Source organism: Habropoda laboriosa, unplaced genomic scaffold, assembly GCF_001263275.1.
Source record: "Habropoda laboriosa isolate 0110345459 unplaced genomic scaffold, ASM126327v1 scaffold67, whole genome shotgun sequence".
Taxonomy (NCBI): domain Eukaryota; kingdom Metazoa; phylum Arthropoda; class Insecta; order Hymenoptera; family Apidae; genus Habropoda; species Habropoda laboriosa.
Genome location: NW_017100242.1, coordinates 4,557,328 through 4,581,892, shown reverse-complemented (window position 1 = coordinate 4,581,892; position 24,565 = coordinate 4,557,328). Strand labels below are relative to the sequence as shown.

General features: G+C 35.0%; 1 protein-coding gene across 1 annotated transcript in view; it reads right to left on the bottom strand.

Moving 5' to 3' along the window:
* LOC108572081 overlaps positions 1–24,565 on the bottom strand; it is a 69,056-nt gene that overhangs the window by 42,971 nt on the left and 1,520 nt on the right. Inside the window, exon 2 of the mRNA XM_017934269.1 lies at positions 5,402–5,702. Coding sequence (XP_017789758.1) covers positions 5,402–5,682 — 281 coding nt within the window. The 5' untranslated portion in view covers positions 5,683–5,702. The remainder of the gene's footprint in view (positions 1–5,401; positions 5,703–24,565) is intronic.

Sequence of the window (24,565 nt, the reverse complement as noted above, 5' to 3'; positions counted from 1 at the left end):
CAAAAAGATATTTAATTTTTGAATAAAAATAAAAAAAATTTATAGTCTGATTAATTATTAACGATGGCCTGATATAATGGTATTTTTTACTAAAAACTTATATCTTGAAAAATAGAAGTAATTTCAAGATTTTTGGTTAGCATATTAATAAAGCTTTTTATATTACACTACATTAGTAAGTAGTGTTAAATTTTGTGGGCTACATATCAAACTACATAACGGTATACTAATCTTATTTTTCAAAACTAGATTTTAAAGAATATTATGAAAAAATATCTAAAATGATACCAAATATACATAATAACTATCTACTCGGATGTGTATAAGCATTAAATTGCACATTAAACAAATTAATATTTTGAAATGTTATATTATTGAAAAATTAATATTTCAAAATTGTTTATAACATCAAGATACTGCAGCCAATGTTATGCATTCCACAATTAGTTTAGGAAATGATCGAATTCAAACAACTATATTTTTCCTGCATTTGAATCTATAATCGCAATTGAATGGCCGCTTTATGAATTTCCCTAGACTGAGTTCTCGATGATGTAACGGTCACTGAACCCCTCCTCCCACTTCTAAAATCTCCCTACCATGTATCACCTACTCTTTTTCCCTTTTCTAAATGATGCGCATGCGATAGAACGCTATGTACGTACATAGGTCACGAAAAGAATAACATGACATGCGCATGTAGTGTACATATGATTCTGTACACATTTGATGAAGATGAATTTAATACGTGTATTTAGATTTGAAACCAATAACCGCCTTCGGATGTATGTACCGTACCAATGGACTAGTACCGAAATATGTAAAATTTACTTAAACTTTAAAATTTTTTAATTTTTAAATATGGCGAGCAACGGAACAAATTCAGAACAGAAAGAAATGTAAAAATCATGTACGTTATGTAACATTACATAAAACAAACCACAGTATACCAAAAATTAAATCCTAATTTCTTAATGCCCTATTACATTTTAAATTGAATAATTTTAAGATTTATGTTGAAATAGTAATTAGGTATGTATAAGGAATACAAAATATGTATCTGTGATAACAAATACTCTTAATATACTTCTGTTTCCTCCCATTTATAAATTTGTCACAATTAATTTATTCATATGACAAGTGATAAAAAGCTAATGATTAATTTACCTTGTAACAAAATTTATTACTATCTTCAGTCAAATTCATTGTCAATAAAAATGACCCCAAGTGCTAATTCTTTAACAAACTGTTGTAGAATGTTTTATTAATATTTTGCATAAAATATTACAACGTTTAAACTGATCTCTACATCCTTCAATATGTGCAAAATGTGTAAATAAATTTTCTAATATTTATGTAATATAATGCTATATTAAGAAATTTATTCTTTTTTGTCCTGCTCTAAAGGAGAATTGCAGGAAATAGAAATCAACGTAGCCTTGAGCCCCTTCCACCGATTCTACTTTTCTTTCTCGCCTCCGTTAACGACTCTGATTCCTTTTTCACGTATCTTCTTCTCAAACATTTCTTAATTGATACAACATTGAAATCTCTTATGTAATAGTATCCCCAAATGTCTGTACATTTTACCTAAGCATAAATTATTTAATACATAAATTAAAGAAATATTCCTCAAAATTATTGAACAATGTTGATAAATCGTTATTTAATTTCATCGTTCACTATTATACGATTGCAATTGTTATGAGTTTTCGTCTATAATAGATGTACACAATGTTTAAAAAGAAATTTACATTTCTAAAAATTGTAAACTTAAAATTTGGAAACTTTTTGAATTAAAAATTTAAAATAGTATACTCTAAATAAGTGCTACGTTGTTCAGTATTACATTAATATTAGTTTCTTTCTTTTGCTTTTTCAGTTCATTCTCAGGTAAAAAAAAACGTGCATTTCTGCCATCACCGCCATGTTTTATTGTCCGTCGTGCGACCTACTGCCAGCTTTCTCTTACCCCGTTCAACAAGTCCCTATTCTCATTAATCATCAATTCAAATACGAACTGACAACTTAACATTAGAAAAAGATGAGATGATTTTTCATCTAAAATTCTACCAACTATACTAATTGAATGAAAATTTATTTAATTATAGTTAAATACGTGTTGAATAAGCTATCTCAACAAAATATTTACGTAAAACATCGTTGTAAGAATAATTTCTAATAACGCTCATTTCTAATTTTATTCTATCCCCACTATTTGTAACAATTTTTTTTCATTTGGCGACAAGATTCGTAAACTATTCCTGTATACATACAAGATTGTATTCCTTCTCGTTGGTCGCTTCATTTATGCACTCCTAACGTACCTAACCTAACTAGCTTTCCCGCGTTTTGCGCATTATTTAATTTATATTTCACGTATACGTCGATATCCATTACGTATAATATGTATATTCAATTTTAGAAACGCGTATGGACATTAATCAACAGAATTTCGTGCAATAATGATAAAAAATTATATTACATTAGATAACACGAAAAATCAAACATTTCATGCTACAATGAAGTTATGTCATTAAATAAGTAACACATTGTTATTTCAGCATTTTACATAAAGCTTGTAAAACCGTGAATGAACAAATTGTACTTGTTGAATGTAAGTGATACCATTGTTGCAAACATGGTGTACCGATGGGAGGTCAAGTTTTACAAACATAAGAGATATTGTACAGGTATTGTACACGCTAGGAACAACGGACGACGCAACAAAAATAACTACGTGAACTTACTTCATCATGCAAACGAGCAATCTTGTGTTTCAAAGAAATCTTTCCTTTCAGCGTACATTCTCCATTCGCACATCTGGCACATCGCGTTTCCGAAATTCACGACTTCACCTTAATAATTTCATAAAAATACACTACACAGCTGTTCATAAATATATTTCGATAAACTATAAATCCTACATATAAACCTCGCGAGGTTAAAAATCAACGTTGCACGTTGACGTTTGAGGTTAGAATCGACAGGTAGCAGTAGTGGTAAAATTGGAAGAACGCATGCGCAGAACGCCGAAGGTATATTACGCATCCAACTTCAATCTTCTGCTCACCGCGTATTTCAAGTTTCAACGCCTAAATTTGTAGAGATGTATACAATACACATTTTAAATAATTGTCCCCCCATACCACTAAACTTTTAAACGATACAAATATTAAGATAACAATGCATTTACAAACAAACTAAAGGAAACAAGAATATTCATTGAAATATCTAAATGTTCCGTGTATCGTATACTTTTAAATGTTTATTTTTTGAAAATTGTTTCGAACCCTTTCACTACTACAGACGACTATAGGCGCTCGGCGTAGTATAATCACCATATACTACGAACTATACTATAGTGGGTCAACACAGTGAACACATTTTAAGATAGCAGATGTTCGATGGAAATTTTACGAACGATTTTAATCAAACAAACTTATTTACACCCTAATAACAATAAAATTCTACGAATCAAATTATTTTATTTATGCTTATATATTCAATTAGATCATTGCTTTTCGATAGACGACCATAGCCAAAGGGTTAACGATACTGGAAAATGTGTATAGCATAGTCTGAATGGTTTCGAAGAAGGAACACGGTGCAAGAAAACAAGTTCTTTCTATGGTAATTTTTTTTATACAAGTTTTCAAGGTCACAGGTACATTTTTTTGCAGGAAAGCATATACTTTTTTCTATTACATCTTGTCTGCAAGCATGCTGTGTTACGACCTTGAGGTAACCTCGAACGCCAAAACAGTGATCGAATTCCAAGATAGTGTTAGTGCTTATTTTAATAAATGCTCGAAGTAATAGCAATGCAAGCTCTAATTATTCGATTCATCACGTCTTCTTCTAGAATGGTAGGTTGCTGTCAACGAACGCTGAATGTATCGAGTTACTGACTTGGAAATTGATCACTTTTTTGGTGTTTAAGGTCATCTCAAGGTCATAATTCAGGCATGCTTGAACGCATTTAACACCCGTTGCAAGAAATAATAGAAAAAAATATATGCTTCCCTGCGGAAAGAAGATGACCTTGAAAAATTCGAAAAAAAAAAAATAATCATGGGAAAAGAATTTTTCGTACACTGTGCTCCTCCTTCGAAACCATTCGGATTATGTCTTAAACATTTTCCAGTGTCGTTAAAAACAAAGGAGATACTTAGGTGTTCGAGTTTTACTGGAACACTCTGTACAAGTATTAGTGTATTCTATAATAAAAATATAAATCACTGGGAATTTTTATTTTTCTGAATCTTCTAAGTGATACTCAGATTATATGAATTTTATGAAATTATATCGCTACTTTGATATCGAAACAGAGCTTCATATTAACGCTGTCATATTTTGCCAGAGAGTTAATATCGATCTTCTTTTTCGAATAAACTTCTTTTCCCGATAAATTGCAGCCAACGGTCGAAAGGAGTTAAGTAATAATTATCGTTGATTGTAAAGTGTGCCCATTCGTGATAATCGTGCACATTGTGTACAATCACCGTTGATAATTGCATGTAGGAGTGTTCATCAATATTCGTAAAACTTGGAATTAAGTGCATGCATATCCGATGATAAAAACCGCAACATCTTTCGTAAAACAAAGTTTCCTCCTATGAAATGGTATTACAGCTGTAATTCCGATATAAATTTATACCACGTTCTATATAGTACAGCATAAAAAAGAACAGAGGAGATATAAACGAAATACGGCTGTACGGAACCTAAACTTAATAACAGAAATATAAAAAAGTATGGTTCTATTCTTTGCCTGCTCAAACTACATTCAGCATCTTCCGTAACAATAATACTACTCTCGAACAAACTTAGTAACTTTACTATTCCAATAAAACCCAAAAATATTTATCTAGTAAGAACCTGACCAACCTTGCCTACAACTTTTCCCTATCGATTTCTATTCGAACGACATCCTTCACCCCCACAAATTTCGAATTACATATTCCATTCCAAGTGCTTCAAAAATCACAGCAGAAACAATTTCCTACTAACTAAAAATTCAAAGAATATCCAAGGAAAAACGTACTATCTAGCACGATAAAAAAAGAAAAAAGAACCAAGTCAGAAAAATCAACCAGTCGTGTAATCGAAGAGTGCCCAAAATAACATTCCTTCGATCGAAAACAGAATTCCTCGAATCTCCTGCTTATTACACAAATACTCCATTGTTCGCACATTATAAATGTGTTTTCTCAAACAATGAGTTAATTTGCTATATGTAAACACCGCGCGCGCTGTGCAATGCAACGTGCCTATATAGCGATGCACACATACTACATAGCAGAGACAGGCACGCACACGACGTGCACACATATAAAATATATATATACATATATACACACACAGCACGCGCGCATAAACACATGTGAGTACAACTTACCTGTGCAACTGTACCGGAGTAGATCTCGCGGGTAAATGCTGGTTATGCGAGACCGGTGGTTGTGCCTGACCCCTGCCAGGGGTCGACGTTACGCCGACCAGTGAGTGGCCATGGGACCCGTGAGGATGACTGTGGGGGTGGGCGTGTGGGTGTGGAGGATGAGAGTGGGGATGAGGATGATGATGGTGATGCAAATCTCCCCCCACTGGACCCACAGGGCCCACCGGACCTCCCACCCCTAGTCCGCTCACTACCTGGACTTGCTTGCCCACTGTCTCCATCACCCCTAGCGCATTGTGTACTGAAACAAAATTTTAGAAAAATTCGTTAGAAATCTTTTCTTTTCCTTCTTTGTTCTTTTTCCTTTTTTTTCTTTGCATACAATAACCAACAAGTGGTGTAATGTTTATATTCATGTGAATGAAACCTATTTGTCGTGTGTAGAAGCTCGTTATTTACATTAACGTACGTTTATGTATGTCGATGGTTGAAAAAAAATTTGAATCTATTGAATTGGAAATTTATCTATGTTTGTGCTGATCTATATATCGATAATACGCAGCTATGCATGAAAATCAATCGGAGATTAATTCAGTTAATATCATTGAGGAAATATACCGTTTGAAATATTAATGTCACATCTAGTGATATAAGCGTGTAACGTTACGGGGAAATCCCTATACCGCGTGGGCCTAGTGACGTGAACGCGTCATCGGTCCCATTTGAAGAAATTTGTAAATGGAAGGAGAGTCTTCCGGATTTAGGATTATGCTTTTACGAACGTTTTCAGTGTACGACTTCTACTATTCGGTGCGCTCAATCCTAATTTTCAATTATGTCCACCTTTGGCTCACCCTACAGCTATTTTTGCATTTGCCAGGTTCAGTTGTGTTTTCTTATATCCTATACTATTTTTAACGATATCTCTCTCTTCACTTTCTTCACAGATATCATATACGTGATACGTGATAGAGCACACGTGTGAATCAGAATGTGTCGTAGGCTGTGTGGCGAGGTGTGAGTGGCATGCGAATGTGTTGTCGATGACAAGTGCTTTGGAATCGTGTCAAAGAGATCGAGTGTTTATGTTAGAATATCGGTTTCAACTATGGGCGGTGCTTCTAAGAATGCGCGTGGAGATTTCGGTACATGGTGACATGTAGCAAGACTGTGTGTGTGTGTGTGTGTGTGTAATCTTTAGAAGTGCGTTTTGATTAAGAAGAGTTAGATTGAGCGTCGTAACGAGCCACAAGTGTTGTAGGCGTTGAATAGTAGTAAAATTAATTAGTAATTAGCAGTAGTTTAGCAATTAGTTGCTTCGAGGTAACTTCTAATTACCTAACTTCCAAAATACTTTTTTCAATTGAAAATTGTTCATACTCCTATTTATAAAAATAGGTAGCGCTTAGATCACACCAGCCTCCCCAAAAAATCAATAGTGGAAACTGATCATTTCCCAAAATAATGTCTGGTCAAAGGGGAGAAGAAATATGTCGTAAGAGATACAAAAGGATCGAAGAAAGGGGGATTACTTTACTGTCCTAGATATCTTGACAAACCAAGCCTCTGTCTGAATTTACAGTTACACACTATACAGAAAAAACCAGTGTTGTTTATGAAATTACAAAATAGCGAAATAAAAATTGTAGAACAGCAAAATCACACAGAATGGTGAAATTAATATGAAACTTATCGACTCTGAAAAATAATTTCATTTATTCCGAATTCACAGTGCTAGTTGGAGATTTGAAAATATACTTGCAATTCCTTCCTTACCTCAGATGTGTAAATTCTTTGACAAAAAATAACAAGACGAAAATTGTTAAACATTGTTTGTTACCAATTTAATTACCAATTTAAAAACAAAATATATATAAAGTCTGAATTATTGTAACGCGAATTATTTATCACATTCTACTCTCCTCGAAGGCATCGCTGCTTATCGACAAACCTGTATTTTTATCGTGCAGAAAAGAAGTTAAAATTCAATTTCAAACCTGCAACGAATTACATCTGCGATTAACTACTGATTCCAACAAACAATGGTGTATTTGTGTTTTTGATAACGATTTGAATACCACCGAGGAAAAGTAGAAAGAAATCGTATTTCACGAAACGTCACCTCTTTACATCTTCGAATTACAAAGAACGACCGTTAACAATCACGATTTGAAAATGACCGATGATAAATTACGAACTAAAATCTACTCGAGAATTATGAAAATTAAAAGGAAAGTAATCAACATTCAATCGCATCTATTCGCGTAAAATGAATGATTCACGATGTAATTATTAATGAAGATCGTTTCTTCAATGAAACACTTTTTATATCCCTATTTTATATTCCAACCAATTTGTGCGAATGTTTATTTCTCAATGATCAATCGCGTTCGTTTAAAAAGAATTGCAATAGTCGTAATAAAATTCGATAATAATTCGGCAACGTGTTATCCGGCATAAAATGCTTCGTTTACCATTCAACGTAACTTATTACATTTACTTTCCAAAAAGTCGAAACAATTTGACAAAATTTCTATTTGAATTTTTCAAAATTTATCGAACGCATAGATAGATAGATTTGTTTAAATTTCGACCGGCGACCCAGAGTCTGGGCTTGGTTTACAAAATTCTTCCTATTTTTCGCTCTCATCTCTTTCGCCAACTCCTCATTCTCTGCCCTACGTCACTACCCCCACTCCCTTTCACTTTCACCGCTTCAATAATCCCATCATTTCCACGCTCTTTATTCGATATATGTAATAATTGTATTAGGCTGGTAGAAAAGCAACGTCGGTTTTTGCCTGTGCTAAAGATAAACAGTTTCAAATAGCTCCTACGTCGCTGCTTACGATAAATTCATTTTATCGAAGTTGTGTTCCACGGTTAAAAAACAATCGACTCCAGTCTGGAGGTTAGAAGTTACTACAGATTGAGTAATTCTAGCAGCTAGACACACAGCGCACAACAAAGCCTGTTTTCAATTAATCGTGTGACGTGAATTTAGCAAAAAGTGTAAATGCAACTGCTTGCATTTAGCACATTGCGAATGCATCGCGAGAATTCTCGTCTCTTCGTCGTTCATAATTTGGGGAGAAAATTAAGAGAAAAAAAAGTGAAAGCTTTAATCGCTTAAATTGGCAATTAGCGAAGAGAACTTGATTTTAGTCGTTTTTAGTGAAAACGATCGAACGAACAAATGTAGGGAATAAAGTTACGGCGACGATTTTCACTAAATCAATTTACTTTTGCATTTACGAAATCGATATTACCTTCCTATTAACCTATTAATAGCTATCTACTGTGTACTGATTACGTAAATATGTCTAATACAAAAGCAAATACTCCTTTATTCAACAGTACATGATAATATACTGCGTGTCGAATAAAAATTGCTTGAGATATTAAAAAAGAAAAATTGTATTAATAAAAAAAATACCGGTATGATGCATACGAAGGAGATAAAGAAAAAGGTCATGAGAACGCCTATACATTAGAAAGTATAGTAGAATACACGAAGTTAGACGCAATGTCATTACCGGATTTACGATGGGAATGTGCCACGTTCACCGATTTCATTTCAATTTTGCAACTGACGCATACTATCCGTAATATATAGCGGGAGTGTAAATAAGTTCCAGTTTGTCAATTGTAGGCAGTGCTAACAGTGGTACGGTAATCTTCATTTTAAAAATTCTTTTTCCATTAGTGAGATTGCAAAGTTGCATTTCTCAGAAGGAACAAGGTTCAAATGCTACCCAAAGATAGGTGATGAGTGATTACAGTTAGGTATATGTAATATATTAGTACAGATATAATTTAGACGTAAGGTGGGGCGAGACGAATGGAGAATCTTGATTTTGTAAGCTGGCAGGGAAAAAGTTAACAATAAAATTAACCCTTTCGCGACTAGCGCCGGTTATATCCGGCATCCGCTAAATGCTTCACACTGGCTTGCGCCGGTTATATCCGGCATCCGCTAAATGCTTCACACTGGCAAGCGACGGTTATATCCGGCATCCATTAAGCGCGTCGCATTGGCTCGCGCCTCAACAAATTTTAAAATATAGAACAAGGCCTCAAAACAACATTCCCTCTATCCAGTACACCCTTAAGTCCTCTGCTAAGATTTTAAAAAACGCGAGACACTCTTAACGTGTATGGTGTGCACTAATGGCGTATTGACGGCTAGTTCCGCCGTCGCGAGAGGGTTAAAAAAGTGTGTTTTTGTATGAAATCGTAACAGAGGACGAAAAATGAAACTGTCACAGTGATCCTGAACGCAAGAGATCCTGAGAGAAAAATACAGGTAATTCTCACTTTTTTCTCTTTTTCTCAAAATTCTCTCGAATTTTAATTTCAAATTCATCACACAGTATGTAGTGACATAATAGTTAGTTAGAATGAGCCTCAATGCGAGCTTTACGAATTCCAGAGTTACGAATATTCGACAGGAACAAATTAACCCTTTACCCCACGATTTTTTATTTTTTAGTCGCTATACTCCAATACAGTGTTAAGTAAAAATAATTCAAAACTGTTCTACACTTAGGTGCTCTGATTAAGACAACGAATGCAGATTTTAAAACGTAGTTCTAGCATATATTTTAAGAATTCCTATCAGGCGAGATAAGAAGAAGTCAAGATATTATAGACGATTTGTATTTGGTAATCGTTGCCTTTAAATTCAAGCTGAACCGAGAGGAAAAATACAAATTTAATAGACAGATATTTCTTCTTTTGCCGCATCTTGACCATATACTCTGCACCACGAGTGCGATGTGTTACAGTAACGCAAAGGGTTAATTGGTAAAGAAGGGAACTACCTGTATTCACAGACAATAAGGTGTTTCTCTGTAACTCGAGGGATGAAGAGCTCCTTCCACCGAGTCAAATTGTTGCAGAATTATCTAAACGCACAACTTCGAGAAAAACGCACAGACTACGCCAAAAAATGACGGAAAGTCGATTTATCCTACGCATGTCACTGCTGAGGTTAAGAAAACACTATTTGATCTCGAACGAGAAGTACTGCCCCACCCTGCGTACTCTCCGGACATCGCACCATCTGATTTCCACCGCTCCCGATCAATGCAGCTCTGACTTCTCTGGCACATACGCTTTTCAAATGAAGCGGAAATTAGAAAATGGGTCGATGACACTTTATCACCTTAAAGCGCCGAACATATTTTCGACCCGCGAAATTTATATCTTGCCTGAGAGATGCGAAAAATGTATAGATTCGTTGCACGACTGATACTATTGCAATACTTTCTTAAATCGGTAAACATATTTCTGAAGAAGAAGAAAACGCGGGAATTTATTTATACAAATATCGTGGAACGTACCGTTTGAAATTTTGCGAAAAGTATCGCACTTCGGTGTGTTTCCAGTGTTTATAAATTTAAGGTTAGGTACTTTATCTTTTAGTCTTTTCGTTATCTTTCATTATGGAGAAATGTATGAAACATTTATATACGATGAAAAGAAGATTTCCCAAAATCAACTTTCACGCACACTGACGTAGAAACGCGAAATTGTGCTTTTTGTAAAACTTAAGTAACGCGGCTGATTTATCGCGACGATACGTCACGCCACGCGCGTAACGGTGCGTAAGTAATTGATATTAATACCGACACGGATTAGGCGCGATTCGTATTCGTTCGTGAAATAAACGAAAATCGACATTTACGCGCGATCGTCGTGTGTCATTCTGAAGAAAAAAATCCACAAGGACGTCGTCGTTAGGCATCGTCCAAGTAACGGTACATATGCTGCAACGACTCAGAGCGAAGGAAACGCACGGAAACACTTTTGGAAACCTGCTAATGGAGTGATAATTGAAACTTGATAAATCATCGATACCAGTAATTGATATACTTTCTCTCAATTTCTTAATATTACTTATCTTCCTTCACAAATATTGTAATCTTTTATCTGTTTCTTCACTTTTCTAATTTAAATTATATTTTTTCATTGTTATTAGGTCGTTCCATAAGTTCGTGCCGAGAACGAAAAATAATTTAAGGAAAATTCAAGGAAATACTACAGCGACGACATAATGGTATTACTGAAAAAATAGAAAAATGTTGTGGAATGAGAAGGCGCTTACGTTTTTTTTTTGTCAAATGTAAATGTTCGTTGGAAACATCGATCTGAATTTTTAAATTCGGCACGAACTTATGGGATGACCTAATATATTGCAATTGTATCGTATGCTTTCATTTCTTTTCACTTTTCTAATTAAATTATACTCTTTCGTTATTACGTTACAGTTATATTACACTTTCACTTTTTCCCTTCATTTTTCTAATTAAATATACAAGGTGGCTCGTTGGAAGCAGGCTAACTTAACAGCTTCTGTTGGACCGATGTTACAAGAAAGTAAAAAATTTTGTTCGTCATCGTGTTTTTCGATGTTATCAATATCTATGTATCGTGCATTCATCATTTGTTTTTGATCGCAGACGATTGTATAATAGATATCTACGGGCCTTAGTCATGCCTTTTAATATTTATCTTCTAGTATTTCGATAACTGAAAAGATACGATATACACATTCGGTCGCTCTATCCACCTTATTTCCAACTATCGTTGCATCAAAGAAATCTATCATTCCGTCTAAAGAAAGAACCACTTATCTCGATGTTTAAAAAAAAAAAAAAAAAAAAACATTTTAGAAATACTTTGGCCTAAAGTGTATGTAGAAACAACTTTGTAGCACTTTTTATTGCATCGTTTCTGTAGCCACGTATTCTCTTAACACTAGAACTACCGACCGGGTCAAAATGGCCCATCTTTCGAAAAAACGTGAATGTTCAATAATACTGGTCAGTTTCTACACGTATGCTTCTGTTTGAATGGATATGAATGGAATTTTCCAATCACGGTTCAGTTACATAAAAATTCATTTTTGGAAAGTCGCTAATGGGTCATTTTGACTCGGCTGATAGTTCTAGTGTTAATTACTTAATTACTTGTGGTGACCGCCACGGTGGGCCACGCACTTAGGCCTGGCGACTCTTGGCCCTCGAGGCGAAGAATCGAGAGATGTTTTTCCAAACATCTCCGAGTTTCTTCGTCCTCGAGAGTATCGCCTCGGCAATGCAGGTCCGCGCCTCCACTTCCTGGGGCTTTCCCAGGGAAAAGGGGCTACCTAAGGGAGCCCCGAAAAAGGCACGAGGTTGTTTGTCGTGGACATCCTTTCTACATGCATCGTGTCGCCTATGAATTAAAAATAGTTTAAGCGTTATCTGATTTAAATAAATATACATTTCTGTTGAGTAACCTTAGTGTAATACTTATTTTTACACCGCGTCACTTCCAAATACTTGATCGTCTAAACGAATACACATATGAATTTAGTTTCAAAACCTCTTACCTCCAACAACTGTGGGTGGATTGCTTAATGAAATAAGGAAATATTCTTAAAATATTCCCGAAATGTTCTCAAACAAATACTGTTCAACGATACGTAGCTAGGAATTGAAAAAAAAAAGTGAGTCGAATCTGGCAAATGGAGCTCGAATCCACAACTAAAAAATTTACAGCGTTGAGCTGTTGGAAATGGAAGTTACTTTTCCGCGCGGATTACCTTCAACACAAATCGGTTTTTATTTATTTTTAACTATGACGCACCTTACGAAAAGAATTACCACCAAAATATAAAAAACAACAGCTAGTCAAAATTTTTTTTAAAATCCACTCTTACCTCGCGTTTCTCGTTTTTCAGACCTGGGATTTGCAACGGGAAAAATCGGAAAAAATTCCCTAACACGTGTCTCCGTTTCTGCAATGTACCAAATTTTTTCCAGGATGTTTGCGTGTCGCTAAATAGAGAAAACAGAGCTAAATAGGATAATCCGAATTTTCCCAGTTACTACTACACCTGTAAGGTTGAAACTTGGTGTCAAATGTTTTCATTCGACGAGCTATCGCAATGGTCCATCGCACGACCAATTTGGTTTGAGGGCACTTCTGGCACCCTTACCCGTGCTACACCCTCTGGCGCGATCAGTTCTTGAATTTTCCTATTGTGCGCAAGTGAAATCGAATTCAACGGGACTTATTACAGTGCAATTACACTTAGTTGATTTCGAAAAAGAGAAAAGAATTTTTCGGCGCTTTTCAATGAAATATTAGGTCATCCCATAAGTTCGTGTCAAATTTTATGATTTAGATCGATATTTCCAACAAACCTTTAAATTTGATATAACACGTAAACACTGTCCCGGTCCACAACGTTCCACCTATTTTTTTGGTAAGACCATTATGTGGTCGCTATAGAATTTCCTTGGATATTTATTAGAATATTTTTCGCTATCGGCACGAACTTATGGGATGACCTAATACAACAAATAACCTCGTATGCGTTGTAAGAAAAAACGTTGACCATTTGTGCTTCATAAGAAACGTTTTAATTTGACATTTTATAAAAAGTATTCTAATCACAAGTATCTCAATTCATTTATAATTTTTAGTGTCTAGTATCTATTAGTAAGGAAAATAAACTTTAATCCTAATGTCTGTTTTAATTTGCAAGACTGAGGATTACCAGATGTAATTAATCCGTAATAGTTTAGCTTCTGCAGCCTGATACAGTACTAAAACAGCGAATAGCTGACGCTTACATGCACAGAGAGAGAAAAATCATAAATTAAGGGGTTAATTAAGGGAAGGCTTGATATAATTGGTATCGACTTTGTAAGCAAAGTCGCCAAAAAGATGTGTAAATACCACTGTTACTACTGACCTGACCACCGTCTTTCGATCTTACTCTAGCACCGGCGATCGATCAACAGGCAACAATCTACCGAAAAGTTAAAAAATGGACATCTACGATCCTACCCAAACTCTGTTGAACAAATGCAAACGAGAGTTTGTAAATACCAATCCGTGTCTGAAAATGCAAAAATGCGAAATTTCCAAATATCTTTACTCTGTTTACCGATATTTTTAAGAAAAATTTCTAACTGAGTAACACTTCTACGTGTACGAGATGACTTAATTTGTTAAATGCATAATTATTCATCGTAGTCGCGATATCAATCGTATCGAGGACAAAGCAACCTGGAATGAGCTGGTACTAAACTAGGAATATAAAAACGTGCGTTATGTTATAGACAGACGTAATAATTATTAAAATTAAAGAAGAATAAACATCCATCTAAAATTAACAATTTCTTTTTCTATTCTTATTTCAAGAAAATCGAGGGAACAGATGTAATAATTATTAAAGTTAAAAATGGGACATTTTGATGGAATTTGATGTTTGTGGATAATTGACAGGATCAATTTTGCTTACATTTTTGTCTATTTCGTGGGCTATGTAAGTTCGGACTATTAAGTCATTTTGAAGAAATGTAGGTCATCTTCATTCTGGAAAAACGTTACTCTACTGAAATTAAACATTTTTATTTAAAACGATTTCCATAACCTTCGATACCATTCGTCAACGTATTACGATCTCTGACTATCGCGACACTATCCTTCATTTTGTCAACAATTCAATTTTTTAAGTATGCTCTCCTGGACGAATTAAGACGAATCAATAAATTATGTATAGAAATCTTGCGCGTATAGCTATTGATATCCTTAGTGTTTATGAGCTCAGAGGTCGAGTAGTAATTGTAATAAATATAGAAACACCTTACTGACCCTTACACCTAAATGTACCCTATACGTGTTTTTAACAGTTTTACAAAATCAATTCCCTCGAAAATGAAACTTTTTCACTCGATTTCTTCTATGTCTACGATTTACTTCCGCAAACGAAATCAGCTCGTGTTTAATTGGAACCATTACTGATGTTACACTCTGTGCAATTTAATACGCTTCGCATAATTCAGCAGTTTCTGCACTGGTCTATTGTCTATTCTGCAATTTTTTTTTTTATTGTAGATTTTCGTTTCACAGAGATCAAACTTTATTTCGCTCAATATTCCTTTTCTCTTTCTGCTTTCGATTTACCAAAAAAATAAATGTATTTTATCTGAAAGAATTATACAGCGAAAAAAATTATCGAAGCTGCTGTATTTAAGCAGTGATATATAAATTATGCAGCTTATGCAAAATCATTCTTTCAAAATTTCGTTCAGCAAGCTCCACGAATTTACCTCGATATCTGTCAATGAACGAGAAAAAAACTGTAGGGTAGCGTAAAAAGATCGAAGGTAACCTTAAAGATTTACAAAAAGGAAGAATAAACGCGCATAAAAATCTAACGCGATCACTTTAAAGGCTGTTCTAAATCCTGTCGTCCACGACAAAAAAAGAAAGAAAAAAAAGCAACAGAGGTGGTCGCGATATGAATTTCATCTCATATAAAACTCTATCTTTCACCTAAATGAAATTTCTAATTATAACGTTCGCGTGAAAATCTCGTACGACTGCGTTTGCCACCGAATCTACCGTGTCAATTCACGCAGATACAGTCTTCCGCAAAAACTGCATCTCCGTTTCGGAACTTTTACGGAAATTGAAAACTACTGGAAATGGGTTATGGAAATGAAATAGTCTTCGTAAACTGTTAATTAGGAAACGGTTAGTTAGGAAACGTCTTTACTCTTTCAAATGCTCTAACCAACTGTCGCTGGACACTCAAAAAGGGAAAGTTGGGGTCCGCTTATACCAAGGAACTGTCCACTCTATTGTATCGCAGTGTGCACTGCGCAGACTCGAAGACGAACACCCGACACATCTGGTGGAAGTCTTCGTGTCTTTGTCTAAAAGAACGCGGAGACACTTTTGACCTCGCTTGACTATTTCTATAACCTTTTTTATTTTCATCTGGCGTAGCAAATTTACCGTGGAAACGATTTCACCGGTTGTGCCACTCTTTACGCCGTGCCAAAGAGATCTTTTTAAATAACGAAACTTCGGTTCTTAATCGATACTCCTTTTCACTTAGGAATATGTACACGACGTTTCGGTGTCTAATAACAAGAATAGAGAAGGCCATAAGACAACGTAGAAACTATGATTTTCAGGTAAGTCTATTTCAACACGTATCAATAGTGAATGAGGAGACATATAAAAAAGTTCGTATAAATATTTATCTAATCTGACCTCGTTTCCGAGCAACAAGTAGTTTTGTACTTTAACGATACCTGCTACAAGTTGAGCTAGAGGCAATATTTACATAAAATTTTCTCCTTAGTGAATTGTTCAAAATGATTATTACGAGCTTCGAGCTTCGAATCGAGTTTTTAATTTGCTCAAAAATTACAGATATCGCTGTGTTTTAAAAAAAATCTTTCAATAACTCTCTCACAGTGTTTCAAATTTTTATCTACTTTGGTACTGAAATTTCACATTTTCTTAAATTACACATAAAAATCTAACACGAGTTGAAAACTGTTACATCAATTCTGGTTTTTGGAACAATTTAAAATTTCAATATTTTCTAGATTATAAAAACCGAAATTAAGGAAGATATTGATTTCGATTACGGTTTTCTGATCGATTTTATATTGATTCCTTATCAGTTATGCTATTTTAAGAATGTACATTTAAGAATTTATTTCGCAGAATTCCAATTATCTGTGATTCTGTTGTAGTTTAACCCTAGAGCGGTCTTCGGGTCTTTTTTGACCCATCGCCTTTTTAGTCATTTTTCCTGTTATCAAGTTTACGTTCCTTAACGTTATTTTAAACGTTGATTGCCTAGGTTCATACGTCGCGTTGGAAATAAAAATTGTTTCACATAAGGTCTTACATCCTTTTTCACCCAAATGTCTCAAGTGTACAGCCAAAACGAAGAACGTAGTAGGTATTATTAATCTTTTCAAAACTTTATCTAACTGTAACCACTATTAACACTCACTTCGACACTGACAATAATGCATCAATACCAGCACTAACTGTAATTTTATATAACTACTATTGAAACTGCTATTTCCAGTTGCTTTTAACCCTTTCACTGCTGTTGGCGCTCTGAAAATTAGCTTGCGCTGCGCTTTGGCGCCTTTCGGCACACCTTCATCACTCTAACCTGATCCTCGATTTAACAAAAGAAATTCAAAAATGACGAGTCTGTAATTTTCATTTTCAAATTCTTAAAAAAATTTCAAAACGAAAGATTTCGCGCCCGCAATTCAACATCTATCGTACCGAAATCTGCCGTAACGAAAGGGTTGAAGAATGCAGCGGAACGTTCCACGCTCTGCACAAATGAAACTTCTGCGTCCTGTAACGATCAAATCGAAAATGATTTTTCCATCACGCTGTTCTAAAAAACGGAAACACGTCGAGATTTTTAACGGTTCGAGGCATCGCTCACGAATCGTCGTTGAAGCGATAAACGCACACGTTACAAATCAAGAGAGAAATCGATACACGAATTTAAGTTACTTTCAACTGTTTCCAAAAAAAAAAAAAAAAAGACGATATCGGCGTTTCCGAAATGAAGAATGGAAAAATTCGAGACCTGCCACTCTACACAAAATTCGTTATCAGCCTGATAATGTTTTTGACTGAAAACTGATCAAATTATACTGACGTCAAAATTTTATACTCGTCACCAAAACTGAACGACATATTTGCGATATTTGTGATTTTAAAAAATTCCATTCTAATCATATCCTATTTACCTGTCCTAAGTACAGTATGAGAAGAGCACAGCGTGATTGACCAAATTCGCTAAATATGCTACAAAAAGAATTCTCGCGCAAAAAAATTTTTAATCTTCATAAAAGATATTGGAGTTTACCGCCTACTATACATAGATAAGTGTCTGTCCCGCTGATTATTCTCGCCGTGGACACTAATAACCTCAAAAGGTGCATGTGACCTTAAACTTGCAATTGAAAAAAAAAAAAAAAGTATTTCCAAAGCTATGAAACACACGTCTAATTGTCCAAGTCTTTATCTCCGCGTTAATGATTTTGTGAAAAGAAATTATTCTACAGCTAGTCGCAGAATTGAGTGTACACTCGTATTGAATCTATATTTCTTAACATATAGCAAAGAGAATTGCAATAATTAGTAAATTTAAATATTTACCTTTATTGTACTACTGTTTAAATTCGACTGCTAAATAAATTTTTCTTTTAAAAGCAGACTAGTTTTTTTTTTTTTGTCTTATTGTTTCCAAACGTGCAACGATTTTACTAACGCATAATTGAGCGTACAGAATGGGAACCCTCTGAAAATGAATGTTGTTATGCATTTGTTTTCCAATTTTATTACAGAAAGACTACTACGCAACATCGCAGAACACATTACGTCCATTGTTTTAATCTTCGTTTGTTATTTTCCGTCAGTTACAACAATGGCTCCGGAAAGAAAGGAAACAGACGTTTCTGTTCGTCAAATTATTGTTAACCCTTTGCACTCCAAGCATTTTTTGATAAGATTAGATAGCAATTTCAGTGTACTCTTGCAGTGAAACTTTTGAATAAAGATTTGCTAAGATAAAAAAGGATTTTTAATATTTAACTTGCATTATTTTAGTAATATTAAAAAACTTGAATTTTACATTTCCAAGTTCTCCAGAGTGATTAAGTATGTCTCCATAACAGCGCCTTTGGAGTGCAAAGGGTTAATTTATATTCCAAAGGGGAGTCTCTTCGGGAAATCGGCAGTATGATTGGTAGAACTCATTCTACTGTACATAAAATAATTAATAAATTTAGATACGAAGGTACACTGCAAAATAGAAGCAGTCGAGGGAGAAAGAAAATACATATGTATCGTGCGACAAATTAAAATTAAACCTAATACAGTAGATGCTTCCTCATTACATATTTAAGTATTTAAGTATTTAAGTATATACGTAGTATTATATATTTAAAAAATTTTGTTCAATATTTTTTGATTCAAAGGAATATATTACATAAATGAAAAAATGATATGACGAAAAGTTATGTTATTACTCTAAATAAACATACTTCTAATATGCGTGTACGCTCAATTTTGCGATTAGCTGTACAGTTACTTAGAGAATTGTAAAAACTGTGGTAAATATAGAAATACAGATTCTTTTTAATCATTCGAATAACAATAACAGTAATACTGATTAATTTCGAAAAGACGTCAACTTCCTGGATTATTTTGTAATCTTTATCTGAAAGCCTTCACGTAAGCTTCACATAAGCTTTCACACTGATTATGCAAATTAATAATATTCTTCTCTTTCGTCGCAGCTTCCCCACGTTTTCGTCCCATTCTTCGATTACAATTTTCAACAATGCTCAATTTTTAATACTACTATCTCCCGCAACGTTTCTAAACACACTTGTACTCTTTACCCTAATTTAGCAATGATTATACAGTTTACGCCGAACTGTACGAAAATTAGAGCTCGTATGTTACCGTCTATTTTTCAATTTTTCTCGTTAACCCAAAACACTACGAACATAACCTATAAACTCCCATTTGTTCAAGTAATAAAAATAGTTGGCGTGACTGTGAACTCATGTACGCATATTTAAGAGAAATTGAGGAAAATAATTTTGACATAATTTAGTTTAAAAAAAAAAAACACTAACTAAAGTAGTAACCTAATTATGTGTTATACAAGTAATCCGTAGCACGGTTCTTCACCCGCGAAGGGTTAATTCCGCAAATTACGCGAGATCCTGATTTTTGTAGCACATCTATCCTAAAGACCTCCGACAATAAGTAAGAATTTATTTGAAAAAAGAAAAATTACTCAACACTAACCGTACCGACACTTTACCGGTCATTTGACCGGATACGAAATAATCATATTTTTTCCGAAAGGAATACAGGCGATTGTCAATTTAACATAGGAAGCAACGCAGAAAATAGCCTCTAGATAATAACAAAAAAAAAAAAATTACATACTTTTATTTTTAATAAAATACAGGGGAAAAACAGGTGCGTGGTTTTAAATCGAAATTATAAAACCGGTCATTTGACCGGGGCGTGGTACGGTTAGTGTTAATAAACCACAATCGTACGAAGCGATGCCCGAAATTAATCAGCGTACGAATACACTTTCTGCACCCGCTTAGCTGTAGCAAGTTCAGGACCTTATCGCTGCAGCTGTATCGACGGAGGTGGATTTCCAGGAATTACCGACAGTTTTCTTTCTCCGGTTCTCTCGCCACTGAATGGGTTGGAAGTCGGAGCGGGAAGCGTCGAGTACGAGTGAGACAGGGAGAACCGGTAGAGCGAAGTGAGAAGCATCGAGTACGAGTGAGATACGGAGAACTGGAGGGGATAGAGAGCGGCAGCTAACTGGGAAAAAATTGCCACAGCTAAGCGGGCACTGTATCTACGCTACTCGCCGAAAAATTCAAGTTACAAAAATCCTGGAAATCGCATATTTCTTTTTTCAGGCTACTGCGAGGGAAAAAAAAGTGACCTTTTTATAATCGAATTTTAATCATTTCTCCCGTTCGACATCCCCAAACGATATATGCAAATCTCACAATTGTGCCGTTTCATTTTTAAAAACCCCTTAGGCACAGGAGAATATCGACCAGAATTGGGACAACGTAATCTCTACTAACGGAGCTTCTTTTTTCGGTGCAAACCGCTATTAATCGTGCTTGGTCAAACTTCATCGAGCAGACTTCTTCGACGAACAGTGAAACACCCTGGCAGAAGTGCACGTTTCGTGGTGATTTTCTAAACAGAGGTTCGAGACCTTATTCACGGGTAATTTGAACGTGACTGGAATTATAAAAATTTGGGGAAAAGGTTTGCTTACGAAACAATGTCTGACATAAAATACGGAAATACCTTGTAATAGCCTTTGAATGATCCATATCAGTGGTTCTAAAAAAAACTGGGTGCCGCGAAATTTCGAATTGTTTCTATGTAAAAAGTCAAATATTTAACTGCTACAAATATCTGAATCTAAAACAAAAAATTATATATTTTAATTTTATTGGACAAAGCGTAAATAAAAGTTATTATTTTTTGGGATTGCACTACGTCGCCACTTGTCGTAGTGACTCGACATAGGGGTGCCGTGAATTTTGTTTAATGATTTCAGTGTACCGCCAGAGAAAAAAGTTTGAGAACCACTGATCTCTACATGGTGTACACATTAGGGCACACATTACCTAAATAAAGTACACGTGGAACGATCGACCTTGGGCAGGTAACAAGATGATTAAACTTTGTAAAATTAATTGTTTTTTTTTTTTTTTGTAATCTACATATGTGCAATCTATCACACAATAACGATTAGCACTGACTGTGATAGTTTATATTGAGCGGTGTATCACAATGATATTGTTTAGCTTGTACCGGTAAATCTGAATGGTAGGTGCAGAAAATGAATTTATGGATGCGTTCTGGTTCGTTCCAAACCGTTTCCAACAACTTGCGATAAAAATTCTGACAGTCGTCGAAATGACTTTTGTCTCCAGCTGCGATATACGCATTTCTCGAAGTGTCATCTCACATTATTGTGTACACTAGCTGCAACTGATAAACGTATCGTGCTAAAGGACGTTCTAAAAGTGTTTCATCTGAGGCATTAATCAGTTCTTCTTCAGTTTTGTACCTACGAGGGAAGTTGAACGAAGGCAATATTTAACCCTTTGCACTCGAAGGCCCTTTTTTCCGTAAGGAAGTAGCAAAATTTAATGTAATTTTTTAAAACTAACAATTTTATTACAAGTTGGTTCTTTCAAACTATTTCACTGCTGAGATCTCTAAACATGTAGTGAACAATTCACGGTGGCCCCTGTAAACCTGCTGTCTTGGAAATCATTATCCTTAGAGTTGCCTCTAATGGTAAATATAACGTCGCTTCTTAGTCGCCTCAAAGATTGCAAAGGGTTAATGTTTCTTTACCTACGGAGGAGGAGTAGTGTGAATGAAATAAGAAAAAAATTGTGCGATGATGATACCGTTAATAATTTTAAAAATGAGCTATGGTTTAATAGTAGAAATTTCCAAAGAATTTCCTTTGAAATTTCAACGTACAAAGTTAATTAAACGAGAGCTAAGATATACAAGGGAGAGGCAATATTTTAAAAATCTCGCAGAAATCAGTTTCGTTACATTTCAATTAATTTGCAACGACAAATGACCGCGTTTCAATTTGCAATTCTCTGTTAAAACGACATAAAAATCACTCGTTTTTAAAACGATCAATTAACTAGACATGAAGAATGGGTTATTTTTAAATGGACACTTTTTACGAAATTTACGAAATCCTTTTTAAGAAACGATCGAGAACACAGATATTGAAATAAGTAACACGATATGCTAAATTTTGCGAAAGTTCGATGAAAAATACGGAAAGGCGGGAACTTTATGGTTAATCCGTTGAAACAATTCGTATGAATCACCGATCGACAGTGGACGAAAACAATAAATATAACAAGCTATTTATAAAATGTATATTTTACGCGTGCGAAAAAAATGTGCGAATCCTTCACAGTTCCTTCCTTTATTTTCGACGAATTTTTTTTTGGGGGGGGGGGAACTTTTAGCGTGCTTTTAAATTATCGCGAGAAATGTTCGAGGTTTAAGCGAACAATGGAAAAATTTCAGTGCATTTAAATTATCATGAAAATCTTACGAATATTATCACTAGACCGCGAATTTTTATGCATTTATGAAAAATCCGAACTCTCACTCATACTGAAATCTATACTCATACAAATACGAAGTCCAGTTATCACCGACACGCAAGTATTTTCATTTATACGACTTTAATATCTCGACAGATACCGCTTCTGAGGTTACACTCCCTCTATTCTCGTCGAAAAAATAATCTCAAGATATATTTTTTATAGTTTTGCAGTAAGCCTTGCAAAAGCTTCCCTTACAGATCTGATGTTGCGATAGTTTCATACGTAACGAGCGTGGACACATCTACTGATAGTTGAATAAAGGCACGACAGTTGTGTATGTGCACGTCGAATAATGAAAATGAAGCTCTAAAAGAGCTGACAACAAGTGTTCGTGTTTGTTAAGGAGAGTTTCTGGTCTGACTAGTAAAAACATATCGAGATATTCCATTCTATGTAATACAGCAACAGTGAAAATTGTGTATACGAGAATTTGTTTAACAATTCTTACACGTACGTTGGAAAAATTCGAAATTGACGTGAAAGATACGAAGTACGCAGAAATATGTATATAATACAGTTGCGTACATGTTAAAAAACGAACTAACCCTTCGTACTCGAAGATCTTTCCGGAAATCAGATTAATTTCTATATTCGATAGATTTTTATATTACACAAGGCCTTGTAACAGTTCATTAACACGTTGACTACCACGCCAGATTTACATGTTTTGCTCAGGGGGCCAGAAGAAAATTCTCATTATTCTAAGCATAGTATTATATTACGCTTTATTATTATTTTTTTTAAATTCAAAATAATGTCCAGTTAGCTATGATGTTCGAGATTTTTAGTCGACGATATTCGTTTTATTTTAATTATTCTAAACATTTCAGGCCTTCCGGTCACTGATGACCATCGCGGTGACAATCCCTATCCAGGTGACAATCTCTGGTCACAGGTGACCAACGTAGCAGTCAACGTGTTAAAGATTGCTTCTTTCAAACCATTTCACATGCTTAGGACCTGTTGCCCTGTGAAATCAATTTTTTACCAAGTAGTGAACGATAATGTCTCTTCTCAGTCGCCACTCGAGTAAAAAGTGTTAAAAGTGAGTATACACGAGTAATGAGAATTTTGAGGTTATCACAGCCTGGATTGCTCGAATTGTTCTTCGAGACTTCCGGGTTAGAACCGTGTCCAAGAAATGTTGAATTCCGACGATTCGCCAACATTCGTAATTAGCTTCATTAGGGTATCGAGAGACAACGATAATGTGGTGTGTCTTGTGGATTTGGTCTTGCAAGGGTACACGTCCATCTGAGAGTCTTTTACGATAGTTGAACTTTTCGGTAGTCCAGTTCTCTGCCTGCACCCTCAGTATCGTGTATACCGATAAATTTATTATCAATTGAATTAATTAAATTTATACCGATAATTTCGCGATAGTTTTACTCTCGAATAGATACATACCCTAACTGGTATTCACGTTGCAAATCATTGTTTACGAATTCAGTGGTTTTTCATTTTGTCAACGCTAAACAGTTAACCCTTTCATTGCACATTAGTGCCTATAGGCGTTTCGAAAATTTACTTGCACTATACTGTTCAAGCCTTCTACTAGCGCACTTATTGTTTAATTTAATCGTCAATTTTATCCTTTGCACAC